Source organism: Ictalurus punctatus, chromosome 1 (genome assembly GCF_001660625.3).
Source record: "Ictalurus punctatus breed USDA103 chromosome 1, Coco_2.0, whole genome shotgun sequence".
In the NCBI taxonomy this organism is placed as follows: Eukaryota; Metazoa; Chordata; class Actinopteri; order Siluriformes; family Ictaluridae; genus Ictalurus; species Ictalurus punctatus.
In genome coordinates, this window is record NC_030416.2 from 8,552,629 (window position 1) to 8,579,789 (window position 27,161).

Consider the following 27,161-nt stretch of genomic DNA (forward strand, 5'->3'; position numbering starts at 1 on the left):
TTATTTACGGTATCGTCCGCCCTCTGGTGGTCAGGACTGTGAACTACACACGTTTACTTTTTATCCCAGTGGATAATTGTGAGGATAATTCCAAGACCGTGATGAGAAAATCGAGGCAGCATATAAGCCAGTATTTTATTTATTAATTTATTTATTTGAGGATCTATTTCTAAAAATATTCCTATCTTCCTATACTTTTTTTTCTTCTCTAATTAATATATGTTCGGCTCATGCAGAAAATAAAACCCCTCTAGCCTATAGCCTGTCCCCCAGCACGCATGCTCTACAGTGAGTGAACTCGTTTCATCATCGTGGACGTCTGTTTTTAGATGTTTTTCCCCTCTCTCTCTCTGTGTGTCTCTTTAATTTTTTTATTTATTTATTTTTTTTTACAGGGGGAGCATTAAGGCCATTTAAATATACAACCATCACAAAATGGAGAGAGTGAAACGGGACTGATGGGTGGGTGAATTAGTTCATGATTATATGTAACAGGCTGCATTTTTTTATGTGTGTCATGGCAGCTCCAGGTGAAGGCCATCACCGTGTCCGCGCTTCACTTCTTCTGATGCTCGACTGTCCGTGTGTAGCATTAACCCCTTAGATGGAATGATTTTCTGCACCTTGGCTCATTCGCAAACATGGCAGACGCGGAACTGCAGACTTTCACGTCTATAATGGACGCGCTCGTGCGCATCAGCGTGAGTATATGCAATGCTTTTATCTGCCTTTTATTTGCTTGTCACAGATGCGGATGTGCTTATTTATGTATCTGTCATCAGTTTGAGCGTATTGCCGTTAATAGAGACTCTGAACCTCAATATCAGGCCATTGTACGCGTGATTCCTCATGTGATTTCATGTCATGGATTGCTATTTTTATCAGTAATATTCCTCAGAGGCGCGCGCGAGCGCGGGGCCGCTGTGTTATTAATGCGCTTTAAAACATGAAACGCTCGCCGTTATATTAAGCAGAACTGTACGACATGGTGTATTAGGCTACTCTGTGAATGACCACTGCACCTATCTGTTGTGGTTATTTTAGACTGAGTACGTAAACAGTATATTGAGAATAATCACAACGTCGATGATTAAAACACAAAGCCGCGCGAGGGATGCGCGAGTGGCACATGTTGCCATGGTGACGGTGCGCATGCGCGGGGAAGGGGGAGGAGTTAAATCTCAGTAGGAGACACTTCCGTCTAATGGGAGAGTCTAAGATTGAAAAGGTTACTACTACTACTTCTTAAATGTTCCCAGTTCAGGCCGTATAAACAAAAACAACAAATAATCTAGTTTATATCTTAATTTAAAACCATAGTATGGGTAGCACCAACAAGGATCGAATAAAACAGTGATTCCAGCTCGTGAAGTATTGTTGAGCTGAGGGTTATTTTCAGTTGTGTTGCACCCCACAATTCTAAACATGTTTTATACAAAGTCGCCTTGATCTCTGATTTAAAAATCTCTGATTACAAATCTGTGATTAAAACCGGGATGAAATTTTTGCCATGTCCAGAATGTACCACATGTACATAGTGCGTTAGGGCATTTTGGTGTAGGATATCCAGTTTGCTCGTGAGACACCAGAATGCACTGCTCAGACTTGTGTGTCAAATAATATCCCCCAAAAGTAGCCCTGCTGAAAAAAATACAATAGAAACCATCGCAGAAATTCGAATGGTTTCCACTACGAATACCATTAAAACCATTACAATGATTAGTCCTTAATGCTATCCACTAGACATAACATGCCACCAGAAAAAGACAATAAATTATCAGTAGAGACCTACGTTGACCATTAAAGTTTCCATTAAAATCAATACAATTCCCATTATAACCATTAATACTATTACATATGTTATTAGGGTTTCTATTGGGGTTTTTTCAGCAGGTAGAGAAGATCCAACATACATAACTGTTTGCTTGGCATAGGGAGTAAGGCACTATTTCAGACACAGAGAAATATTGAAATATGGCAAAGTAAACAAACAAAAACAAAATGTTCTGACTGAAAAACAGTATAAAGAATGTTCTTAGTGGAACCTTTCTGTATGCTTGTTTCCTTGCCGAGTACCTCCACGCAACATTATGTTCACCCTCTGACCATTCTCGTTGTCCACTTTCTCATTGAAAGTGACCAGGGTGGCATGGCAGTCCATCACTTTCTTCAGAACTAGTGGAAGACATCACTTCATGTAAAAAAAAAAACAAAAAAAAAAACAATCATTTCAGTTCTGATATTGTCCTTCACTGAGGATAAGAATAGTTAAGAGTTCTGGTGCTGTTCTCTACTGAGGATGAGAATCACTCAAACACACCACAGTGTACTGTAATATACCACAGTGTGGTGTAATGGAGCAGCAATCAAGCTGCATGTCACTTTGATAATGTTTGAAAATGACACTTCTCTTAGTGCTGCACAGGAGGTGGCCATAGCGGATTGAGTGGAATTTCATGGAGATGGAGCTTCTGGACTATGCCTGTGCAATCACTTCAGTTTCCAGCTGCATGACCTCAGTATTATCAGGTTCTATCTTCTCATGCCTTCTTAACCAAGATAGAACCATATAATACCAAAGAAGGGTTATCTCATGAATGAGATAACCTGCTGTTAGACATTTCAGCCGCTTTATGGAGCTCTATAAAGCAGCCATGTCTGTTACTTCCACATAGTATATGGACACAAGTCTAGCCTGGGCAGATTCTCATCTACAACAACAACAGATTACTTATTAATGTGCTGTAGCACCAGTACCTTTGGCAGAAATGCTGGGTTTAGCCACAAAGTGACATGTTTGAACTCGAGTCCCCAACACAGACATGACTCATCCGTCTGTAGTGATGACCAGCAAAAAAAGTCTTAATTGAAAGAAAAGATAGGCGTTTATGCCAGTCTTTCACACTGTAATGATACATTTTTCACATGCATACATAATTACAAAAATGTGTCTTTGGGAGCAGACCAGTATTCTGTACTTGAGCCTATGGGCCGTACTAAAATTTTCAGAGTGTGTGGTCTGCTGTGCCACGATGAGCTGTTAAAAAAATCACATACCTGTATATTTGGCCAATCATGCACCCATGCATTCTGTGTCTTTTTTTTCTGGGCTGTCTGTGAACCTCACTGGACAGTGGGTTAGAAAAACAGATTGTCCTTTCTAATCATCCTATGGATTAAATTCTATAGCTGTTGAATAGATGTTCTATAGATTGCCTGAATTGTGGCTAATGCTGGCTACTCACAATTTCATAAATGCATCCATAACTAAGATTTGTCTTTCATCAATAACTTTATTCTGCTGAATTGCCTGAACCTTGTCTGGTTTGTTACCTACTTACTTTGTGAACACCCTGGGTGTTCAGCTCACATTCTATTTAGTACACATAGCATGTTGACAGTTGTTTTAAGAAGATATCTTAGATCCAGAATGGAGCAGATTCTGCAGACTTATTCTCTGTCTTTCAGTCTGCCTCGTGTACTATTTCTGTTCCTGTTTCTCTAGTAGCAAATCCCAGTGATTTACCGCGCTTCACTGCTGCGTCTCTTGCTGCCTGATTGCCGAGTGCCGCCTGTAGCATGTCTGCAGTCTCTGTCTGCAGCGTCAACACTGCTACATGCTGACACAAACAATAGGTCATGTGTCTGTTCTAACAATACAAATACTGTATGGCAAGAAAAGTAATGTCAAACTCTAGAATTGCCATCACCCACAAACTCATTTGATGGCACAGATAAAATTAGACCAAGAAACAATGGATTACAGCACTATATTTGGTGCTTTAGATTCCTCATCCTCAACTGCTTGGTGAGATGAGAATGGGAAAGAGGACAAACATGACGTAAAAGAGTTGTTTTATAGACTTCCTGTGTGGGGCGGTGGGGTCATGGTGATGAGGTAAAGACTTTTCTGTTTCTACTCGGCAAGGAAACAAGCTCACAAGAAAACTTCACAAGTTATAAAGGAAACTGCCCTGTCAGTCTGAAAGGTAGGAAAGTAGAACTGAAAAGCATGAAATGAAAATAAAAACCCAAAACACTAAATTAATAATCAAGATCTCTCTCTCTCTCTCTCTCTCTCTCTCTCTCTCTCTCTTTCTCTCTCTCTCTCTCTCTCTCTCTCTCTCTCTCTCTCTCTCTCTCTCTCTCTCTCTCGCAGTCCAATATGAAGAGTATGGAGCGGGAGCTCCGCTGTCCGGTGTGTGAGGAGATGGTGAAGCAGCCAATTGTGTTGCCGTGCATGCACAGTGTGTGTGTGTTGTGTGCGGCGGAGGTGTTGGTGCAGAGAGGTTATCCTCCTCCTGAACTCCCGCCGGAGCGCAACACACCCACGTCAAGCCCCAGCACCCGCTCACCACGACATGCTCGCCGACCACCCCCAAAAACTGACCGTCTCGAGCGTGTGCTCAAAACAGGTGTGTGTGTGTGCGTGTCTGTGTGTGTGTACATGTCTGTGTGTGTGTACAACTTCAATTCAACTGAAATTGCTTCGGTTTTTGAGTTACATAAAAATGTGTGACCACTGCTGCAGCTCTGCGCATGTCTCTTTGTGTGTGTGTGTGTGTGTGTGTGTGGGTGTGTTTTGTTTTCTCTCTTGTCTTTAGACAAACTGTTAATCTGATCCCTGTACAAATTGCTAATCTCTCTCTCTCTTTCTCTTTCACTTTTCCTCTCTTAGTATGTGGCACCTATCCAGGTCGGAGACGGAAAGACACGATTCCTCTGAACATGTTGTTTCCATGTCCCACTTGTTGTCGGGACGTGGAGCTGGGAGAAAGAGGCCTTGCCGACTGCCTACGCAATCTCACACTGGAGCGTATTATTGAGAGGTCAAACACACACACACACACCTGTTTTTCTTTGCTCTCAGTCGTAAAACACATGCTTCTTTATACAATTATAATATAAGACTAATAAAAATAAATGGATGAGAAGCACTGAGATAAACATGTAATAGGGGTTTATTATATTGCCAGTATATTCCTAGTATAAAGCCAGTATATTACCTAAGTATCACATTAATCATTGCAAATGTGGTTTAATTGAACAATATGGCTCCCATCCTTGCTATTTGGCAGCTTGTAAAATAGCACCTGAGCCAGCATACCCTGTTATTTTGCATTGTATTATTTATATAGTGCACTAACATTTAACGTGTGGCCACATGTTACTAAATTGATGTCATGAAATCCTGATCTGTGTGTAGACTGAAGTTTATTTTATCACACTTTTAATTAGCTATTTTCGGTTGTCGAATTAACGAAATAATGCCAATGTTTTTGTGCCCTTTGTTGCTGAGGACCACATTCAGAAAATAAATATTTTATATTCAGGCGCGCACACACAGATACACCCACTCACAAAAATACATTATTTCCTGAATGCATTGGATATCTTAGGAGGTGTTTATAATACTGTACTGAACGTTTCCCAGAAGCACATTCATTCCACATAAAGGTCTTACCAGGTAAACAACTATTTCTCAGCAGGGTTCTATTACACTTTGTTAACAGCACGACATTCTTCACGAAGCAGAATGCTACAAACCGGTTTTAGTAACATAGCTGAGAGGCAGAGCATTGAAAAAAGGATCGATGCCGAATGAGAAAAATGCTCTCAGACAGACAAGGATGCTTTGCTCGCTTTTTTCCTGGCAACAGCAGCTAGAAAGTCCACGTAGTCCTCCATTCTTCATACTGACAAATGTGCCTGTCTTGATATGGGCCAAAAAAAGCTCCTACAGAAGGAAGATCAGAGACACACTTAATTAAAGATAAGCAAAGCGAAAGGGACTGAAAAAGAAAGAATGAAAGAGAGAAGGGCCTGTAGTAGTGTGCTGATGTGGTGTTTTGTGCAGCTTTGATACCCTGAGCTGTTGCAGTGTATGAAGATCTGCTGTGGTCATTACTTTGCCAAACACTCTCAGGGGTTTGCACACACGGACACTTGTACTTTTGGCTTTTAAACGTATAAATGAATATGTTTATGGTGTTTATGAAAATCCTGTTCATTAGGGAAAAGTTTCATATAGTACAAGATATACAGTTTGTTTCAATTTACGTATGATAAGGCATTAAATATAATTGACGATGAGTTACTGCAATTTTGTGTAACTTTTTAAATACATGTTTAAATTGCTTATTTATTTTTATGTTGTCCTCACGGTTTCAACTCTCCGTGATTGGAATTCATCAATGTATACATGTGAATATGAAGCAAATCAGGTTTATGATTCTGTAGTGTCTAATTGTGTGTGTGTGTGTGTGTGTGTGTGTGTATAGGTACAGACAGACAGTGAGTCTAGGCAGCATGGCAGTCATGTGTCAGTTCTGCAAGCCCCCTCAAGCACTGGAGGCCACTAAAGGCTGCGCTGACTGCCGGGCCAATTTCTGTAACGAGTGTTTTAAGTTGTACCACCCCTGGGGTACCCCACGTGCCCAACACGAGCACGTTCTGCCCACACACAGTTTCAGACCCAAGGTAAGCCCATAAGGTTTTGGAGACTCCTAGGGGTATGTGGTCGTCAGCATCATAGGCTTTGCCTCAAACGTTTTTAACCTAATCATTATCTGTAGCACATGTGTGATAAATACAAACATTTTTACACAGGGAAAATTAGATGATTATATGTAGACTTAGGTTATGCAGCTGCTTAAATTGATTTGTCTGGGCTCCTTAATCAGATTATGCTAATTATGTGTAGGCTTAAAAATTGGTTGCCTGATTTTTTCTTAATTAGAGTTTTTGGAGACAAGGGTTTTCAGTATATCTAGACCACCCCTTTAAACACAATCACTTGTGCTTGGAGATATAGTCAGGAAATACAGTGGCTAGTTTTAAATTTGTACGTGTACAGTATGCACTGAAATTCTTCCTTGCATGTTCTCCTGCAGCAGTATTACACCAATAGACACAACGTACTTACAACATACAGCATACATATATAAAGTCTGGCTTACGCATGTAACCCTGTTCCCTGACTCAGGGACGTACAGAAGGGGGCTTGAGCCCCTGTCCTTTTTTCTAATTATAATAAGAGATGTAAATAGATGACACATTGTTAAATACTTCTTCTGTATGTCTCTCTTTTAGGTGCTGGTGTGTGTTGAGCACGAGCAGGAGCGGATGCAGTTTTACTGCTGCTCGTGTCAGCGTCTGTTGTGTGCGCTCTGTAAGCTGCGTCGTGTTCACAATGGGCACAAGGTCATGCCCATAGCACATGCCTACCAGACTTTGAAGGTACTCCTTTAAAACCCCAAATACTTTGTGATATATAAAGCTATACCTGTCATCTGTATACTCACTGTCCACTTTAATAGGAACACCTGTACAATTGCTTATTCATGTAATAAGCCATTCATGTGGCAGCAGTGCATTGCATGAAAGTGTACAGATGCAGGTCAAGAGCTTCAGTTAATGTTCACGGCAAACATCAAACAACAGTGAAAAAATTTGATTTTGGTGTCTTTGACCGTGGCATGGTTGTTGGTGCCATGTGGGCTGCTTTGAGTATTTCAAAAACTCTTGATCTTCTGGTATTTTCACATATACAACAGTCTCTAGAATGTGTGTGGGGGGTGGGGACATCCAGTGAGCAGCAGTTCTGCAGGTGGAAATGCCTTGTTGTTGATGGAGGTTAGAGGAACATGACCAGGCTGGTTCAAACTGGTTCTTGGCTGATAGGAGTAGAACCCAATGTGGTCCTCTGCTGTTGTAGCCCATCCACCTCAAGGTTTTAGCATGCTGTGCATTCTGAGATGCTTTCCTGCTCACCACGGTTGTATTTGAGATACTGTAGACTTTCTGTCATCTCGAACCACTCTGGCCATTCTCCTCTGATCTTGCTCAAGAGTATGGGTTTTCCCCCTGCCGAACTGCCACTTTGTGTAAACTCAAGAGACAGTTGTGCTTGAGCAGCAGTTTCTGAAATACTCAAACTCAAACCCTTCTGACACCAACAATCATACCACAGTCAAAGTTACTAAGATCATATTTTTCCCCCATTCAGATGTTTAATGTATTCATAACACTGGTTTTGTTAAGGTTTTAGTAAATTTAGCGAGTTAATTATTGGTTTGTTGTTTATCAGGATTATACAAATCTTTGTAGTGATAAAAGAAAATTAAACCGAAAACAAAATGGCATTAGTGACAATGCTACAAACTTGAATAAGCTGCTGTACTGGTGTGGCCAATTGGTAGAAAATACACTACAGTGAGGGGAAAAAAGTATTTGATCCCCTGCTGATTTTGTACGTTTGCCCACTGACAAAGAAATGATCCGTCTATAACTTTAATGGTAGATTTATTTGAACCGTGAGAGACAGAATAACAACAAAAAAATCCAGAAAAACGCACGTCAAAAATGTTATAAATTGATTTGCATTTTAATGAGGGAAATAAGTATTTGACCCCCTCTGCAAAACATGACTTAGTACTTGGTTTAAAAACCCTTGTTGGCAATCACAGAGGTCAGACGTTTCTTGTAGTTGGCCACCAGGTTTGCACACATCTCAGGAGGGATTTTTTTCGCTCGCTGCAGGATTTCAGTCCTTCACGGCGTAGTGTGTTACCAATTGTTTTCTTGGTGACTATGGTCCCAGCTGCCTTGAGATCATTGACAAGATCCTCCCGTGTAGTTCTGGGCTGATTCCTCACTGTTCTCATGATCAATGCAACTCCACAAGGTGAGATCTTGCATGGAGCCCCAGGCCGAAGGAGATTGACAGTTCTTTTGTGCTTCTTCCATTTGTGAATAATCGCACCAACTGTTGTCCCCTTCTCACCAAGCTGCTTGGCACTGGTCTTGTAGCCCATTCCAGACTTGTGTAGGTCTACAATCCTGTCCCTGACATCCTTGGAGAGCTCTTTGGTCTTGGCCATGGTGGAGAGTTTGGAATCTGATTGATTGATTGCTTCAGTGGACAGGTGTCTTTTATACAGGTAACAAACTGATATTAGGAGCACTCCCTTTAAGAGTGTGCTCCTAATCTCAGCTCGTTACCTGTATAAAAGACACCTGGGAGCCAGAAATCTTTCTGATTGAGAGGGGGTCAAATACTTTTTTCCCTCCTTAAAATGCAAATTAATTTATAAAATTTTTGACATGCGTTTTTCTGGATTTTTTTTTGTTGTTATTCTGTCTCTCACTGTTCAAATACAACTACCATTAAAATTATAGACTGATCATTTCTTTGTCAGTGGGCAAACATACAAAATCAGCAGGGGATCAAATACTTTTTTCCCTCACTGTACATACAGTTTCAATCAAAATTATCCAACCCACATTGAAAATCAGGTTTATTGTCAAAATTTACAGACTTTCAGCTGTTTTCACTGAACAAATCAAACAAAAGCAATTGAAATAGTTCAACCCAACGAATGCTTCAAGTGGTTTCCTCAAATTCAACTGAAAATGCAACTTATAATGACCTCTCCAGTTTCAAAATGATTCAGCACCGTCATGGCAAGCATCTTTAGTACTTAGTAGAGCACCCTTTTGCTGTTATGACCTGCTGCATACACGATGCAAAGCCAGACACCAGCTTCTGGCAGTGTTCCTGAGGAATCTTAGCCCATTCCTCATGAGAAGTGGCCTCCAGTTCAGTAATATTCTTGGGTTTGCGTACTGCAACTACCTTCTTTTAATCCCACCAGAGATTTGTGATGGCCCTGTAGAATCTTCCAGGACTTCTTCTGCAACCAAGCCTTGGTGGAATTTGAGGTATGCTTGGGTTCATTGTCCCGTTGGAAGGTCCAATGATGCCCAAGCTTCAGCTTCCTCACAGACGGCATGAAGTTTTCTCCTTGGATTTCCTGATACTTCAATGAATCCATCTTGCCTTCCACACACTTTAGGTTTTCAGTGCCAGAGGATGCAAAGCAGTCACAGAGCATCACCGAGCCACCACCATGCTTGACTGTGGACAGCGTGTTCTTTCTTCATTCTTCTTCCTCCAGACATGCTGATCTATCATGCCGAAAAGTTCCAGTTTTGTTTCGTCGCTCCACAGAACAGAATCTCAAAACTTCTGTGGCTTATTTATATTATTCTGAGCCGACTTTTCTTGTGATTTTGGGTCAGTAATGGTGTACCTCTTGGAGTTCTGGCATAGAAACCTTCTGCGTTTAGTACTCGCCTTACTGTGCTCACTGAAACCTCAGTGTCTGTTGCCACCAAGTCTTGCTGTCACTCAAGGGTTTTTCCACAACCTGCCTTCTCAGAAATCTGCTTGCAGCCATTGATAGTTTTCTTTATCCGCCCCATCCAAATATTTTATACATTTTCTGCCCCTAGACAGTTCAGGCATTTCATGTGTTCCAGCTCAAGCACACCTGGTGCAACTAATGAAGCCCTTGATGAATTGCATCAGGTGTGTTTGAGACAACACCTGTTTTGCATATTTGTGCTGTTTTAAGGGATTCTATTCAGGGGGTTGAATCATTTTGAAACTGGAGAAAGTAGCATATTTCAATTGCTTTTGTTTGATTAGTTCATTGCAAACAGCTGTAAATTTTGACACTAAACCTGATTTGCAACGGGGGTTGAATAAGATTGATTGCAGCTGTACCTGTGGGTATGTGTTTTCTTACTGCATCATATGCAACTCAATATACAGTTCTTATCTGATAGTCAAATAAAATAAATAAGTAAATAAACAGATTTTAGTCTGTGTGACTAAATGCTGCACCTTTTGATTAATAATTACTTACTGTAAAATATCAATCAGAATAATTTTATTCACCATATATATTTACGTGCATTAGGATTTTTTTCTTGGTGTTTGATCACAACATGATACAGTCAACACACCTCAAACACAATTACTATACTAATATACAAATAGTGCACCAAATATACAAACATTGCACCTTAATTGGAAATGGTGTGATGCATAATAAATAATAGCAATGATACAGTGAGGGGGAAAAAAGTATTTGATCCCCTGCTGATTTTGTACGTTTGCCCACTGACAAAGAAATGATCAGTCTATAATTTTAATGGTAGTTGTATTTGAACAGTGAGAGACAGAATAACAACAAAAAAAATCCAGAAAAACGCACGTCAAAAATTTTAGAAATTAATTTGCATTTTAATGAGGGAAAAAAGTATTTGACCCCCTCTCAATCAGAAAGATTTCTGGCTCCCAGGTGTCTTTTATACAGGTAACGAGCTGAGATTAGGAGCACACTCTTAAAGGGAGTGCTCCTAATATCAGTTTGTTACCTGTATAAAAGACACCTGTCCACAGAAGCAATCAATCAATCAGATTCCAAACTCTCCACCATGGCCAAGACCAAAGAGCTCTCCAAGGATGTCAGGGACAGGATTGTAGACCTACAAGTCTGGAATGGGCTACAAGACCATTGCCAAGCAGCTTGGTGAGAAGGGGACAACAGTTGGTGCGATTATTCGCAAATGGAAGAAGCACAAAAGAACTGTCAATCTCCCTCGGCCTGGGGCTCCATGCAAGATCTCACCTCGTGGAGTTGCATTGATCATGAGAACAGTGAGGAATCAGCCCAGAACTACGCGGTAGGATCTTGTCAATGATCTCAAGGCAGCTGGGACCATAGTCACCAAGAAAACAATTGGTAACACACTACGCTGTGAAGGACTGAAATCCTGCAGCACGCGCAAGGTCCGCTGCTCAAGAAAGCACATATACATGCCCGTCTGAAGTTTGCCACTGAACATCTGAATGATTCAGAGGACAACTGGGTGAAAGTGTTGTGGTCAGATGAGACCAAAATGGAGCTCTTTGGCATCAACTCCACTCACCGTGTTTGGAGGAGGATGAATGCTGCCTATGACCCCTGGAACACCATCCTCACCGTCAAACATGGAGGTGGAAACATTATGCTTTGGGGTTTTTTTTCTGCTAAGGGGACAGGACAACTTCACCGCATCAAAGGGACAATGGACGGGGCCATGTACCGTCAAATCTTGGGTGAAAACCTCCTTCCCTCAGACAGGGCATTGAAAATGGGTCGTGGATGGATATTCCAGCATGACAATGACCCAAAACACACGGCCAAGGCAACAAAGGAGTGGCTCAAGAAGAAGCACATTAAGGTCCTGGAGTGGCCTAGCCAGTCTCCAGACCTAAATCCCATAGAAAATCTGTGGAGAGAGCTGAAGGTTCGAGTTGCCAAACGTCAGCCTTGAAACCTTAATGATTTGGAGAAGATCTGCATAGAGGAGTGGGACAAAATCCCTCCTGAGATGTGTGCAAACCTGGTGGCCAACTACAAGAAACGTCTGACCTCTGTGATTGCCAACAAGGGGTTTTTAAACCAAGTACTAAGTCATGTTTTGCAGAGGGGGTCAAATACTTATTTCCCTCATTAAAATGCAAATCAATTTATAACATTTTTGACGTGCGTTTTTCTGGATTTTTTTGTTGTTATTCTGTCTCTCACTGTTCAAATACAACTACCATTAAAATTATAGAATGATCATTTCTTTGTCAGTGGGCAAACGTACAAAATCAGCAGGGGATCAAATACTTTTTTCCCTCACTGTATATAGTGTTGGAGATCAGTTAAGGAGGTACTCAGCAGCTTTGTTAACTTTAGCAAACAGGATAAAGACGTAATCCAGAAGCATGGTTAAACAACAGGCAAGGGTCAGGTGATGCACAAACAACATAAACAAGGGCAGGCAGGATCAAAAACGTGAATAGTAGAACTAGGTCAAAACCAGAGAATGATGAATCAATTGGCTTGGTATCGACTGGTACAAAAAGTCACAGAGTATACTTCGGAAAGTGTATGAGAACTAAGAGTCTATTCATAGGTTTGTGTGGTGGTGACTATGATTGAGTCTAAGTGTGTCATCAGTAATCTGCTGAGTATGAATGTGAGAGAATCTTGGTCTAGTGTCTTTCCATGTCGGTTGTATGCAAATTTCTTGTTAGTTTGGGCCATGTGCTCTAGACGTTGGTGGTCCTGCTCCCACACCTGCTTGCTCCACTGGAACTAGTTGTCTAGTAACCTGGTACCCCAGGATGCATTGGAAAGGGGTGAGATTAGTGATGCAGTGCTTGAGGGTGTTTTGGGCATACTTGGCCCAAGGACTGCCAATTCCTTTTGATTGTCAGCACACAAGGTCCTTAGAAAATGCCCAATCTCTTGGTTTACCCTCTCCACTTTGCCACTAGCTTGTGGGTGGTACCCTGATGTAGCCAATTCATGGATGGAGATTATTAGGGGGCCATGATAGACAAGGGCCAATGGGGGAATTTTACCAGGACACCGGAGTATAACCATACTCTTTCACGATAAGTGTCCAGATCTTTATTTGAAAGGCTTTAAACAATGTTTTTCATGCTTGTTCAATGAACCATAAATGATTATTGCACATGTACTTGTGGAACAGTCCTTAAGACACTAACAGTTTACAGGCGGTAGCCAATTAAGGTCACAATTACAATAACTTAGGAGACTAAAGAGACCTTTCCACTGACTCTGATAAAACACCAGGATAGAGAAGCCTGCTCAGGTGCCCAAACATGCCATAGGCCTGCTGCAAGGAGGCATGAGTACTGCAGATGTGGCCAGAGCAATAAAGTGCAATGTCTTTTAATGTAAGATGCCTAAGACAGTGCTACAGGGAGATAGGAAGTACAGACGTGTCCCCACAGATGTGATTGAGAATTATTAAATGCCTTGGTGGAAGAGTGGGGTAACATCTCACAGCAAGAATGGACAAATCTGGTGCAGTCCTTGAGGATGAAATGCACTGTACTACTTATAGCAGCTGGTGGCTTTTATTGACCCCCCATTGGTGTGTATTTGCCCAAACTTGTTCACATCATTTGGAACCATTGGTCCACAAATGGGGAGTCAGTGGGGTTGGCATTCCATGGAAACAGAGGTGGCTGGTAGTCTAAAACGCATTGGAATGGGGTGAGGCGTGTGGCTGAATGACGTAGGGAGTTCTGGGCATGCATGGCCCTGATGATCTCCTCTGGGATTCCAGAGTACCCGAATACATGTTGGAACAGCAATTCAGCCACCGTAAAAGCAGATGGGATGGTTGGTATTGGAATTACGTGGAGCGATTTGGAAAACCAGTCCACAGCCACTAAGATAGTTGTGTTACCTTGTGATTCTGGTAGGTCGGTGATGGTCAGGGTCAGTTGAAAAGTGAGACCATGGGCATTCAGGTATGGGTAAGGGATTGAGCTTGCCAGCAGGCAGTGTTCGTGGAACCTTTGACTGGGCACATGTAAAGCAGGAAGACACTATGTGGTGCACATCCCTTAGCATGTTGAACCACCAGTACTTCTCCTGCAACAGATGGTAAGTGCGTTGTGCACCTGGGTGACCTATGGCGACTGTTGTGTGGGTCGAGGAAATGAGCTCCAGCCCGTGCTGCTCTGGAACAAACTGTTTCCTTGGGGGACATACTGCTGGGATTTGTGATCTTTGTGTGTGAGGACTTGATCCAACTCCCATTCTAGGGAGTTGACTACACAGGAAGGCGGGAGAATTAATTTGTTATGGTTTTCTTGGAACTCTATGCTGTGTAGATAGGAGAGGGGATTGGCCTTTGTATTCTTGTAATCTGGCTTGTAAAACAGGGTGAACTAGAAGCAGGAGAAGAATAATGACCAGCCGGCTTGACGAGGTGTCAGATGTTTGGCGGTGTGTAGGTACTCGAGGTTCTTGTGGTCTGTGAAAATTACAAAGGGGTGTGTTGCTTCCTCCAGGAGCAACACGCCATTCCTCCATTGCTAGTTTGATTGCCAAGAGTTTTCTGTTTCCCACATAATAGTTTTGTTATACTAGAGCCAGTTTCTTGGAAAAGAAGACCACGGGATGAAGCTTGGGCTGATCTCCGAACCTCTGTGAGAGGATAAATCCCATTCCTGTCTCCGATGCATCAACCTCCACGACAAAAGGCTTGGACAGGTCCGGGTGCGCGATGGAGCTGAAACCTCTGATAAAACCTTGGTAGAAGTTGGCGAAGCCCAGAAATCATTGTAAATCCCGGACTGTGTGGAGTGGTGGAGTGGGCCAATCCACCACCGCCTGTACCTTACTTTGGTTCATGGTGACCACCTCAGGGCTGATAATGTAGCGCAAGAATGAGATGGCATGCTGGTTGAATTCACATTTCTCCCCTTTAACATAGAGCTGGTGTTGAAGGAGTCTTTGTAATACTTGATGGACATGGAGGATATGTTCTCCAGGGGAACTAGAATATATCAGAATGTCATCGATGTATGTGATTACACACAGGTCCCTTAGGACATCATTCATGAAACAATGGAACACTGAGGGGGCATTAGAGAACCCATATGGCATAACCAAGTATTCATAGTAGCCCAAGGTGGTACTGAAGGCCGTCTGCCACTCATCTCCCTCTTGAATACGGACTAGGTTGTACGCACTGCCAAGGTCCAGTTTCTCGAAGATTGTAGCTGATCTGAGTTGTTCTAGGGCTGCCAGAACCAGAGGCAGAAACTAGCGATACTTGATGGAGCATCGGTTGAGGCCCCGGTAATCTATGCATGGCCTGAGACTGCCTCCCTTTTTCTCCACAAAGCAGAAACCAGCTGAAGCATGGGATGTAGAGGGTCTGAGGTACCCTTGCTGGAGTGCATCTCGAATATATTCCTCCATAGCTCATTGTTCTGTCTGTGATAGTGGATACACCCACCCTCAAGGTGGACTGGCACTGGGAAGCAGCTCAATAGCACACTCATATGGTCAGTGTGGTGGTGGTAGTCTGCTGACTTTCTCCTTTGCTGAAAACCTCCAAGAGGTCCTGATATTTGGGAGGAACTTGAACTGGAATGGGTTGGTTAGAGCTTTCAATGTATGTAGCCACCAGCAGAACTGCTGGTGTTTGTAGACAGTGTGCCAGATTAGGACAGAAACAAATGCAGGTTTACATAGTTTAATTCCAAAAACAGGTAGTCCAAAGGGTAATATAAAATCCACAAACTTAAACAGGCAGAGGTCAGGCGATCAGGCAAACAGTCAAAACAAGATTAGGCAGCAAGACAAGGTCAAAGAACAAGAATAAAGTCAAAACCAGAAAAACAAACACGATATCAAGGCTTGGTATATACAGAGAGCTGGTCAACTAAGCATATACTTCACAAAGACATTGTGTTTGAACAGTCTCTATAAAGGAGTGGTGTGGGTGAAGGTGCAATTGGCAGCAGGTGTCTCTAATTAGAATTCAGGAGATGGTGAAGGTGTCTGTGTTTGAGTTTGGGAGTTGTAGTCTTTGTCGGCCATGTTTTTAGTTCGTGGTGAATTCGGGGGAATGGAGTGACTGGTTTGCTGTGATATGACAGTTAATTGAAAATGTCCTCAAAAAATGCAGATGAGTGTTTGAATTTCCAGATGAATAGCAAACTGAAGCCCCATCTACTTCTGTGATAAAATAATGGCCCAGCTTATAATAATATTAGTTAATAAGTTAATACTTGTGATTCTACATGGAAGCAAAGATGCAATGCATTATAAGGGAAGGATTATCACCTTTAGTATGTACTTAGAAAACTGAGTTTCAGATGTGATTAAAAATCTGTATCTGGTGTTCGTACTATTATATTTATATATATATATATATATATATATATATATATATATATATATATATATATATATATATATTTTTTTTTTTTTTAAACCCGTTCTTATTAAGTATACTACAGCACTTTTAAATTCTGATTTAAACATTAACTGTAATGGTTAAAAAGTGTTGTTCACTTATAAATAAATAAAAGATTAGTGTTGCTATGGTGACTGAAAACACTTCAAGATATGCTGTTACTGGAAAATAATCAACTTTGTAGTGGTAACATTAACTGAACTTCTTGTTTGGCCACATCACACCACTTCATCTTTGAATATTTTCCTATAATAGCATGCCCTGTGATGTTTTATTCCTTATTGAATTATAATACAATAAACCTAAATATCTAATATCAGACATCACTAGTTTTAGTAGGATCATGTTACAGTAACTAATAAAACTGTAAGGATTATTTGATTCAAATCAGTGGGCCTCAATGTGTTAACCATGGCGAAACAGTGTTTATTAGCCAAAGGTTACGAAGCTGTGAATGAATCAATATGGACATCTCTGTATTTGTAAAATCCAATACCACAAACACAATCATTCATTCATCATTCATCTTTAGTACGCATCCTGGTCAGAGTCAATGCGGCAGCACTATCCACTGCACCACTGTGCCGCTCACCTCAAACACAGCTCTTATTTATTATTAGTGTATTATTGTCGCCTCAGTGCTGGAGTCCCTGTCATAGAGGTGTGGGCTTCCACTGCTCCAAGCTAAAACTTTTTTGCTGAAAACTAATGTTTTTATATGATTTCATAATGATATTGAGCTGCATTATATTACATAAGTCATATCACATTGAGACAGTTATGAATCTAGCTATATTGAATCCCTGGCTATTATAAATGTATCTTTCATCAAGTTATTGCTAAACTATCGAGATATGCATTATATCTTCTCAGAAGGACATATGCACAGGCACCCTTGATAAATATGCAACTAAAGACATTTGTGTAAACAGTGTCACAGTTATTGTTGTGCTCTGAGTGACTTCATGTTGTGATTTAACAGGATAAAATTACTAAACAGATGAGCTATGTTCTGGCCCATCAAGAGAGGGTGCAAGCCCAAATCACTCAAGTGGAGAGTGCCATCGCTCAGACAGAGGTAAGTGTTTATGTATTGGATATTTTCAAAAATCTGAATACAAGTCAATTAACTGAAATGTTCTGAATAGGTATCAAAATATCTCAGAATGCACAGAACATTGTATACATTGAGCTTATTTTCACCTGAGTGTAAGATAAAATTTTGTTTTAAGTTTGAAATGATTGATCTTTTGTATATATGATACAAGAAGTGATTTTCATTGCTATCACATGACCTCCCTTTCATATTTGCACCTATGCCTCATACACACCTTCTATTATGCTCTGACAACTCCATGTGTTGTTTCACTGTTATCGGTCTATGCTCTTAATGTAAAACAATAATGTATTTGTGCACCTGTGTGTCTAGATGAACAGTGCTGTTGCTAAAGAACAGCTGAATCAGTGTATGACCAACATGCGTGAAGAGCTGGCTGAACGGCAGTGTGCTCTGATCAAAACTCTGGAGGAGACTCGTGTTCAAAAATCGGAAGCTCTAAACACGCAACTTTCAGAGAAACAGAGTCTGCTCGACAATGCGGGGCTCGTCGTGTACACACAGGAGCTACTGAAAGAAAACGATCAGCCGTGCTTCGTGCAGGCCGCCAGAGTCACCCACAACCGGTGCGAGTGTGTCTGTGTGTGTGCATGTATGAGTCTTTTAATATGACTATGACTATATTAAAAAAATTTTTTTTTTTGACCATTTCTTAAAAATTTGGAGCATAGACTCAGCAGGCAGTAAAACCTTCTGTGGTATCATTATCTGTCTAAATATATTTCCTTATCACAGTATACATCAGTATATTGCACACCCCTATCCTACAGTTTATTAATCACCAAATGCCAGATGTACATTCAGCTGGACAGATTAATGTCGGAATTCTTTTGTCTTAATTTCTGTCTTCTCTGTGCCGTGGGCAGGTTGATTACAGCCATAGAGAACCTGCAACGCTTCTCCATCTCTGCAGATCCCTCATTCCTCCGTTTCCATGTGGACATCTCCAGAGAGCTCAAGCTAATCAGCAGCATAAATTTCATACAAGGTTGTTATCAGATCCACCAAACTAAATCCATTCTTACAATGGAACTGTTAGGCCTATTTATGTGGATCTTCACCAGTTTCATAAGCCAAAGTTTTGATACAGGAATAGAAAATCGGCATTAACTTCTACTGCCAACGTGTGTTAGCCATTTCTCAATGAATTTATGTTTATTGAAGACGCACTGCATTTTTAAGAATATCCATGATACCCATTCATGACTGCCTAATTTAACTTGCTCTGGTTTCCTTCTTCATTGTACTGTTTTTGGTTTATTACTTTAGCGTTCAGATTAATTGGGAAGTCTAGATAAAGTGATGTAGTGAGCTGATTCAGGACTTTACTTCACTGTGATGACTTAATGTGCTCAATTGGTGTACTATATTGACAATAAGTCAACTATTAATTAAAAGTGCGCTAATTTAGTGTACGTAATCAGTTTTTTGCTTTATCGTGATGCCTCAGTGTGCTGATTTGTAGGCAGATTCAGTATGTGTTGACACAGATTTGGTATGTGTTGATTCAGGATTTTGCTTCAGTGTGATGATTCGGTATGCCCATTCAGTGTGCTAATTCATTCTAATTAATAATGCTCATTCAGTATCTTGGTTTAGAGTGATGATTTAATGTGCTGGTTTGGGTCAACAAGCCTTTCTTGTTTTTTCTGCAGCTCCACTTGCTCCTGTAATCGACACCCAAAAGACTCTGGCCTATGATCATCTGTACCTCTGCTGGCGCCTCCCACAGGACTCTGCTCCCGCCTGGCACTACTCCGTGGAGTATCAGAGGAAAGATGGAAGAGATGGACCTAAGTGGGGCGGAGTCAAATCCGAAGGCTCTGGAGGCCCCAACAGTCCGTGGCAGCGCATAGACGAGGTGGGCGGGACTAGTGCAGTGATTGACAGACTGGAGATGGACAGCGTGTATGTGCTGAGAGTGAGAGGATGCAACAAGGCGGGTTTTGGGGAGTACAGTGAGGAAGTGTATCTACACACACCGCCTGCACAAGGTAACACACAATATTAGTGACAACACCTTTTCAAAGTTAAATGACGTTTTTGTATACAGTATTGCACACTCATGGGGATATTTGTCATCCTAAATTCAGTTTTCTTTAATTCATTTCTGCACTTATTTTCCATACCTTCACTTTTTCATCCATCATCCTTTGAATGCTCTGTTTACCTTCCTACTTCCTCACTTGTCTTCCCCATCCATCTAGCTTTTGTTCAGTTCCTCTCTCTGTCTCTCTCTGTCTCTCTCTCTCTCATCTTTCATTTTCCATTCATCCTTATGTTTGACTTATCTTCTCTTCACTTCTATCTGCTTTTCTTTTGTTCCTGCTCTGACTTGTATTCCTGTTTGATCTGGAATATATCAGCTGCTTGACCTTCTCCAAATCCTAGTATATGTACAATGTTCCTACTTTCGTCCTCCTCCTTGTTTCCTCTTCTCTTTAACCTGGCCAATTCTGTTCTTTTCCTTGTGTACTTCCTTTGTCCTTATTTTACCTTTGTCTTTATCTACTTGTCATACCTACTTTTTATTTCTGTCCTCCTTATGTTTGCTGTCCCTTTACTTTGTTTGTATATGATCCCCACCATTCCGTTCCCTACTACTCCCCTGCCTCTCTCCTTCTCTCTCTCTTTCTTTCTTTCGTGCCTTCTGTCTCTCAGTGCTGTCATTTTGTCTGGACTCTCGCTGGGGGCTCCATGCTGAGCGTGTGGCACTGGGTAAGGGGCAGACGTATGCCCGTAGCGTGCCTGGTCTCAATTTGCTGCAGGCTGCCGACCGTGCTCTCACTTCCTTTCATCTGACCTCTGACCTGCTGGTGGCAGACGTGTCAATCACACAGGGTCGTCACTATTGGGCATGTTCAGTGGAGCCTGGTTCTTACTTAGTCAAGGTGAGCAGCCATCTGATTAGACAGTGCAGACTTTATTATTCATAATATCTGAAAGAATTTGAGTGCTGCATTGTATGTTGTCATTGATTTATGTCTGCATGTGTCTGTGTGTGTGTGTGTCTGCGTGTGTATGTGTATGTGCAGGTTGGTGTTGGTCTAGAGACAAAGCTTCAAGAATGGTTTCATTTACCACAGGATATGGCAAGTCCCCGGTAAAGCTGAGAAACTCTAATCTGTTCACTATATAAAGATACAGTGCTGTGACAAAGTATTTGATTTCTTCTGTTTTTGTTTATATCTCATACTGAATTGTTTCAGAAATGAAAAGAAAATCTAAGATAAAACAAAGGCCACCTGAGTAAACATGAAATACAGTTTTTAAATGATAATGTATTTACCCCCATAGTTACTAATTCCCCAATTGTATGAAATTGCATACATAATGGGGTTCAGCTGGACTAGACACAACCAGGCCTGTTTACTGCAAACCCTATTCAATCAAAACAACACTTAAATAGAACTTCAACAGCATGAAGTTGGTTAAAAGGTCTTGCCCAGTAACACCCTATGCCAAAATGGAAAGAAATTCCAGAAATTATGAGGAAGAAAGTGATGGAAAAACTTGGCACACTAGTGAACCTTTCCAGAAGTGTCTGACTTTCCAAAATTCCTCCAAGAGCACAGCAACGACTCATCCAGGAAGTCACAAAAGAGCCAATGACAACATTAAAGGAACTACAGGCCTCTCTTGCATCAATAAAGGTCACTGTTCATGAAGAACACTGGGCAAAAATGGCATCCATGGAAGAGTGGTGAGGTGAAAACTACCACGAACCCAGAAGAACATTTAGGCTTGTCTGGTCTTCAGTCCGTAATTTGAAACTCAAGCGCAACTGGATTATGCAGCAAGACAGTGATCCAAAGCTTATGAGTAAATCCTAGTCCTAGAATTAAGGGTCGGAAGCGGAAGTTCCATTATTGCTGCTAAAGCTGGCACAACCAGATTTTAAGTTGAAGGGGGCTGTTACTTTTTCACATGGGTGATAGGTGTTGGATAACTTTGTTTTGCTTCAATAATAAAAAAAAAAACTGTATTGTGTGTTTACTCAGGTTGCCTTTGCTTTATGTGGTATTTCATTTGAAAATCTAAAACTGTTTAGTATGACACAAAAACAGAAGAAATCAGGACAAATAATTATATATATATATATATATATATATATATATATATATATATATATATATATATATATATATATATATATATATATATATAATTGTTTTGTTTTTTTTACTTTTTATTTATTTAAATTACATTTTTACATTTAAAGATACAAAATTGGTAGTTTAAGTGAAAATTTGGCATTGTTATTTATGTCATTCCACTTCACTATAAATGAGTATACTTCTTATTATATTTGATCCACCAACCAGCTAAATATAACTGACTGAATTATTTTATCATTATACCACAGTGCTGTTGAATTCTCACTTGTAATTACTCAGAAGGGTGTTGATTAATTGTTTTATAAAAGCATGGCTTGAACAGTAGGTCCAACTGCACGGTTTATATTAGAGATGGCACCGATCCGATACTCAGGATGGTGGAGAAAATATCAAAGAAAAAATAACAAATTAGATTCAGTCCTGTAGCAAATTGAATTGGAAATTATTTTTGTGTGTATGTGTTTAAAAGAATTCGAAAAAGCTGCTGTTTTGTATAAGCCATGTTTTTCCTCTGTACTTTTCCAATGTATTTTTATTATTTTTTACGTGCAGTGCTTCAGTTAAAAATCATTTTAAATCTTATGACTTTTTAAAGGAAAAAAATGTTATCTGAGTAATGAAATAGGCCGATACTCAAGGTTTCGGTACCTGTATCGGAAAAGAAAAGGCGGTATCATGCCACGTCTAATTTATATTCATGTGCTCGTTATTATTCGTTATCGTCTCTATAGTTTCAACTTACAAAGGAATTTATAAGGATGCACCACATAAACGGATTTGAAAAATGTGTATCATCACTGATATGGTGAAGTGTTAGGATTTTTTGGAAGGAGTCTCCAGTGTTGGGTTACAGTCAGATGTACAGCTGTAACCTTTCTGACACAGGAAAAGACAGAGGGCTTTGTGCTTTTCAGTTACAAGCAGCATTATCTAAAAGAAAGAGGGGAAAAAAGAGAGAGCCTGGTTTATAGCTGCTGTAATTCAAATCATTTCTCTTGTTGATGTTCCGTAACAGTATACAGCATATATGGTACATATAACTATAAACAAAATATGACATCACACCACCCCACTGATTATTTTCCTATAACGGCATACTCTGTTGTGTTTTAATCCTTATGTAACAAATAAGAACACATATAACAGTTGCGGCTATTAAATGTAATTCAGACAGTCTAACAAAGCTGATGAAATACCAGAAACTCCAAATGTATTGCCACCATGAGGAATTATGTCCTCAAGTGCTCACACCTCTTAGTGACGCCGACAAAACACAAAGAGAAAACAGAAAACACATTTTCTTGTTGTACCATCAAGTTATTTCTACCATTAAGTTACCAGTGAGCAAGTTATTATGAACTTGTCATTGTCTTGAAATGTTTTTAAAGTGAAGATTGAGAAGAGTTGATCTGATTTTAGATTAGCTAGCCATATTGCTCGATATTATATTAATTCTGTCCCAGCCTCTTTTTGTAATTATACGATATTTACCAATAATATTTCTGGCACATATACATGTCCCAAGGATTAAATGTTGTCTTGCCCTTTTTTCTCTCTTCTCTTTGTAGATATGATCCTGACAGTGGGCATGACAGTGGAGCAGAGGATGCCCAGGACTGTCCACCTCCATTCTGCTTCCTCACTATGGGCATGGGTAAGATTCTCATGCCCAAATCCGGAGCATCTAATGGCATGTCTGGCCCTCTCACTGCCCCTTTGCCCCCGCGCCTCGGCGTGTGTCTGGACTTTGATAAAGGATGCGTTACTTTCTACGATGCCCACTCGCTGCGAGTGCTGTGGGACGGGACTGTCGATTGCTCCGCCCCTGTTTGCCCGGCCTTTTGCTTCATTGGTGGCGGGGCACTGCAGCTACAGGAGCTGATAGCCAATCGCAGCACGGAGCAAGCCCCGCCCAGGAGAGTCACCATTCAATCACATGCAACAACTCTGAGTAACTGAAGCCATAAACAGTTCTACAGCAAACTCTTAACTGTCAAGCACCTTTAAATGTTAGTAATTTTTATTTATTTATTTGAGACTTCTTGTTTATGTACGATTTGTTGTTTTTGTTTCTGCCTCACAGGCAGGGCTTTATTTTAAGATTTGCTCCTGCATTATGCTTAGAACCCGCAGCATGCAGATAATCATGATTTCATGATGCAACCCTTTATGCTAAAACTAAAGTATGCCCAGTTTGGTGCATGAACAGCATAACTCACCTGTAGGCATAAGTCACGAATGATGCGTTTCTATTGAAGGGAATGATGATTTCTAAGCTATTTTTACACATTTAGCCTGTGAAGCACCTAAAATGGATATGTTAATAATTTGTACATGCTTTGACTAGTACCAGTGTGTTTGCTTTTTATAGGACTGTATAGTTGCCACATTTGGGTCTGTCGCCATTTGTTTAGATCGAGTCTAAGTTTAGTTTTGGTCTGATGAGCTTCTGTTTTGTGTGTAACACAGTAAGATCACCGCATAACTGTCGAGAGCTCTGCCCCAGCTTGTGCTGCATTTCACTTCATTGGTAGAGGGCCAATCACAGCAGGCCCAAACCAGAAGGGTCACCATCCAATCCAATGTCTATAATTGAAGCCATTAATGTTTGTAGTATGTGTGCGTTTTAGATGTAACATTAATGTCAGAATCATGTTGGTATATGGCAATTTCTCAAAATGATGTCACTCAAATTATTGTATTTTTAAGCATTCTTGGCCTAAATGTTTAAGTTTCACAACAAAGCTCGTTACTGTGATCTATCAGCAGACATAACAATATGAAAACAAATAATTTTAATGGAACATATCACAATATTACAGGTGTTAGTATATCACAATGTCATGTCTCAGTAAATATACAGTATACATAGTAGAATACAATATCTAATGGATAAATATGTATGTTTATTACTGACACTGATTTTAGCAAAGCATGTTAAAATAACTTCCAGAAAATGCAAAGGTATTTTTTAAAACAGAACAGAAATCCATGTCTATGGTTAAATATCCAAAATCGGTATCAGATCCCTATTTCTGCTTATGGAAATACCCTAAAATGAATAACTAAAATGTAGTGCTGGTGTTTACTCAGGCCTTTAAAGTCACAACCAAATGTGAAACTACTGGAAAATGTATGGGGTTTTTTGTTGTTGTTTTGTTTTGTTTTGTTTTGTTATTATTATACTACAGAATTTTTTATTCTGATCTGATCAGATTTTTTTTTCAGCAGCTCTGTTGCAGCTGCAGTGTTTATATTGCATTCTCATATGTTATCGTTTCTATAGTAACTGCTAATTTGCAGGAAAGTGTATGGCAGCCGATTCAAAAGTATGTAATTATTGTTATACTGAAGTTTTCTGTGAGATTTAGCATTTTTGTAAGGACTCTCCAGTGTCAGCACTTTGTAACAGAGGTAAAGCTGTAGCTTTTTTTTTTTTTTTTTTCCTGATATAGGAAAATCTTTAGGACAGAAGGCTCTGCGATATGACAAGCTGAATTTTTTTTTCCCCGTCTTATGAACTTCACCCGAGAGGAAATAAAATGGAAGAGGCTCTGGTGAGGGAATGACTGTTTATAGCTGCTATAACAACTTTGCAGGCATTAAACAACATTAAATGTAACTATAAATGAATAAAATGTATGATGTGTTGTTCTTTAATTGATCCAATATTTGCAATTGTTGACATTGAAGAGGAATAAAACATGTCAGTCAGGACATGTTATGGGAAAATAATAAACTTCAGGGTGGTAACATATCACACCATCCTGTCTGTTTTTATGTTGTAGCTAACATGTACTGTCCATAGACAAACAGTACTGTATAAATGTCCTGGACACCCATTCATTCATTCTTTATTTATTTATTTTTTATTTAATTTAATTAATTATTTTTATTTTATGGCCCTTGCATTAGTGTGTCAGTGGAAAAGAGCAAAATGATGCTTCAGAGAATCATTTGTATGGTAAAGAAGTTCAAGTTTAAGTTCAAGTGGTTTTATTGTCATTTCAGCCATATACAGCTGGTACAGTACACAGTGAAACTAAACAACGTTCCTCCAGGACCACGGTGCTGCATAAAACTCGACACTAACCACATGAGACACAGAACTAAATAAGATCTACACATTCTACATAAAGTGCACATGCAGACGTGTGCTAAAAACACGGGAGAGTACAATACTACTAATACAGGACAATAGGCACAGGAAGTGACAGTGTAGCACTGAACAGTACACGGTTTTAGCGTGGAAGTGTCTGATTTAACAGGTAATGCAGAAGATAGGATAACAATGTAATTTAAAAATGGTATAAATGTGAACATAACATGCTATGACTGAGTCCTCAGCAGATTAACTTATACCAAATATGGACATAGCAGTTATTGTGGAAGCAGCTAAGTAAAGTGTATAATAGTGACAATAAATGAAATACTATATTTTTATAATACAGTAGCAGCAAAAATGCAAATATTGGAGTGTGTGTGTGTGTGTGTGTGTGTGTGTGTGTGTGTCAGTCCAGTCTCTGAGTATTGAGGAGTCTGATGGCTTGGGGGAAGAAGCTGTTACACAGTCTGGCCGTGAGGGCTCGAATGCTTCACTACCTTTTTCTAGATGGCAGGAGAGTGAAGTGTGTGTGAGGGGTGTGTGGGGTTGTCCACAATGCTGGCGGCTTTGCGGATGTAGTGTGTGGTGTGGTCTGTGATGGAGAGGAGAGAGACCCCAGTGATCTTCTCAGCTGTTCTCACTCCCCGTTACAGGGTCTTTACGATATAATGAGGTGCAATTTCCGAACCAGACAGTGATGCAGCTACTCAGGATGCTCTGAATAGCTCCTCTGTAGAATATTGTGAGGATGGGAGGTGGGAAATGGGCTTTCTTCAGCCTTTGCAGAAAGTAGAGATGCTGCTAGGCTTTCTTGGTTATGGAGCTGGTGTTTAGGGACCAGGTGACGTTCTCTGTCAGGTGAACACCAAGGAATTAATGCTCTTGATGATCTCCACAGAGGAGCCATTGATGTTTAGTGAAGAGTGGTCACTCTGTGCTCTCCTGAAGTCAACAGTCATCTCTTTTGTCCACATTCAGAGACAGGTTGTTGGCTCTGCACCAATCCATTAGCCACTGCACCTCCTCTCTCTATGCTGACTCGTCATTCTTGCTGATAAGACCCACCACGGTCGTGTCATCAGCAAACTTGATGATGTGATTGGAGCTGTGCCTTGCTGCACAGTCATGAGTCAGCAGAGTGAACAGCAGTGGACTGAGCACATAGCCCTGAGGGGCCCCTGGAAAG

General features: G+C 40.5%; 1 protein-coding gene across 4 annotated transcripts; it reads left to right on the forward strand.

Annotated features, from left to right (window-relative positions):
• The first annotated feature begins 52 nt into the window (after nt 1–52).
• trim46a (tripartite motif containing 46a) lies at nt 53–25,503 on the forward strand. Of its 4 annotated transcripts, XR_001812720.2 has the most exons (13): nt 57–701; nt 4,160–4,415; nt 4,679–4,829; nt 6,282–6,480; nt 7,093–7,239; nt 17,618–17,713; nt 18,065–18,318; nt 18,619–18,740; nt 19,408–19,746; nt 20,414–20,643; nt 20,788–20,855; nt 23,439–23,879; nt 24,340–25,503. XR_001812720.2 is itself a non-coding variant. In XM_017468134.2 (12 exons), the coding sequence occupies exons 1-12, from the start codon at nt 642–644 to the stop codon at nt 23,827–23,829; spliced, it is 2,313 nt and encodes a 770-aa protein (XP_017323623.1). In that variant the 5' UTR covers nt 57–641; the 3' UTR covers nt 23,830–25,503. The 4 variants fall into 4 exon arrangements, 3 of the variants coding, with proteins under 3 accessions (XP_053536150.1, XP_017323623.1, XP_017323653.1); XM_017468134.2 differs by having other exon boundaries at nt 23,439–25,503; XM_017468164.3 differs by lacking the exon at nt 57–701 and adding an exon at nt 3,736–3,989 and having other exon boundaries at nt 23,439–25,503.
• The last annotated feature ends 1,658 nt before the right edge of the window (nt 25,504–27,161 follow it).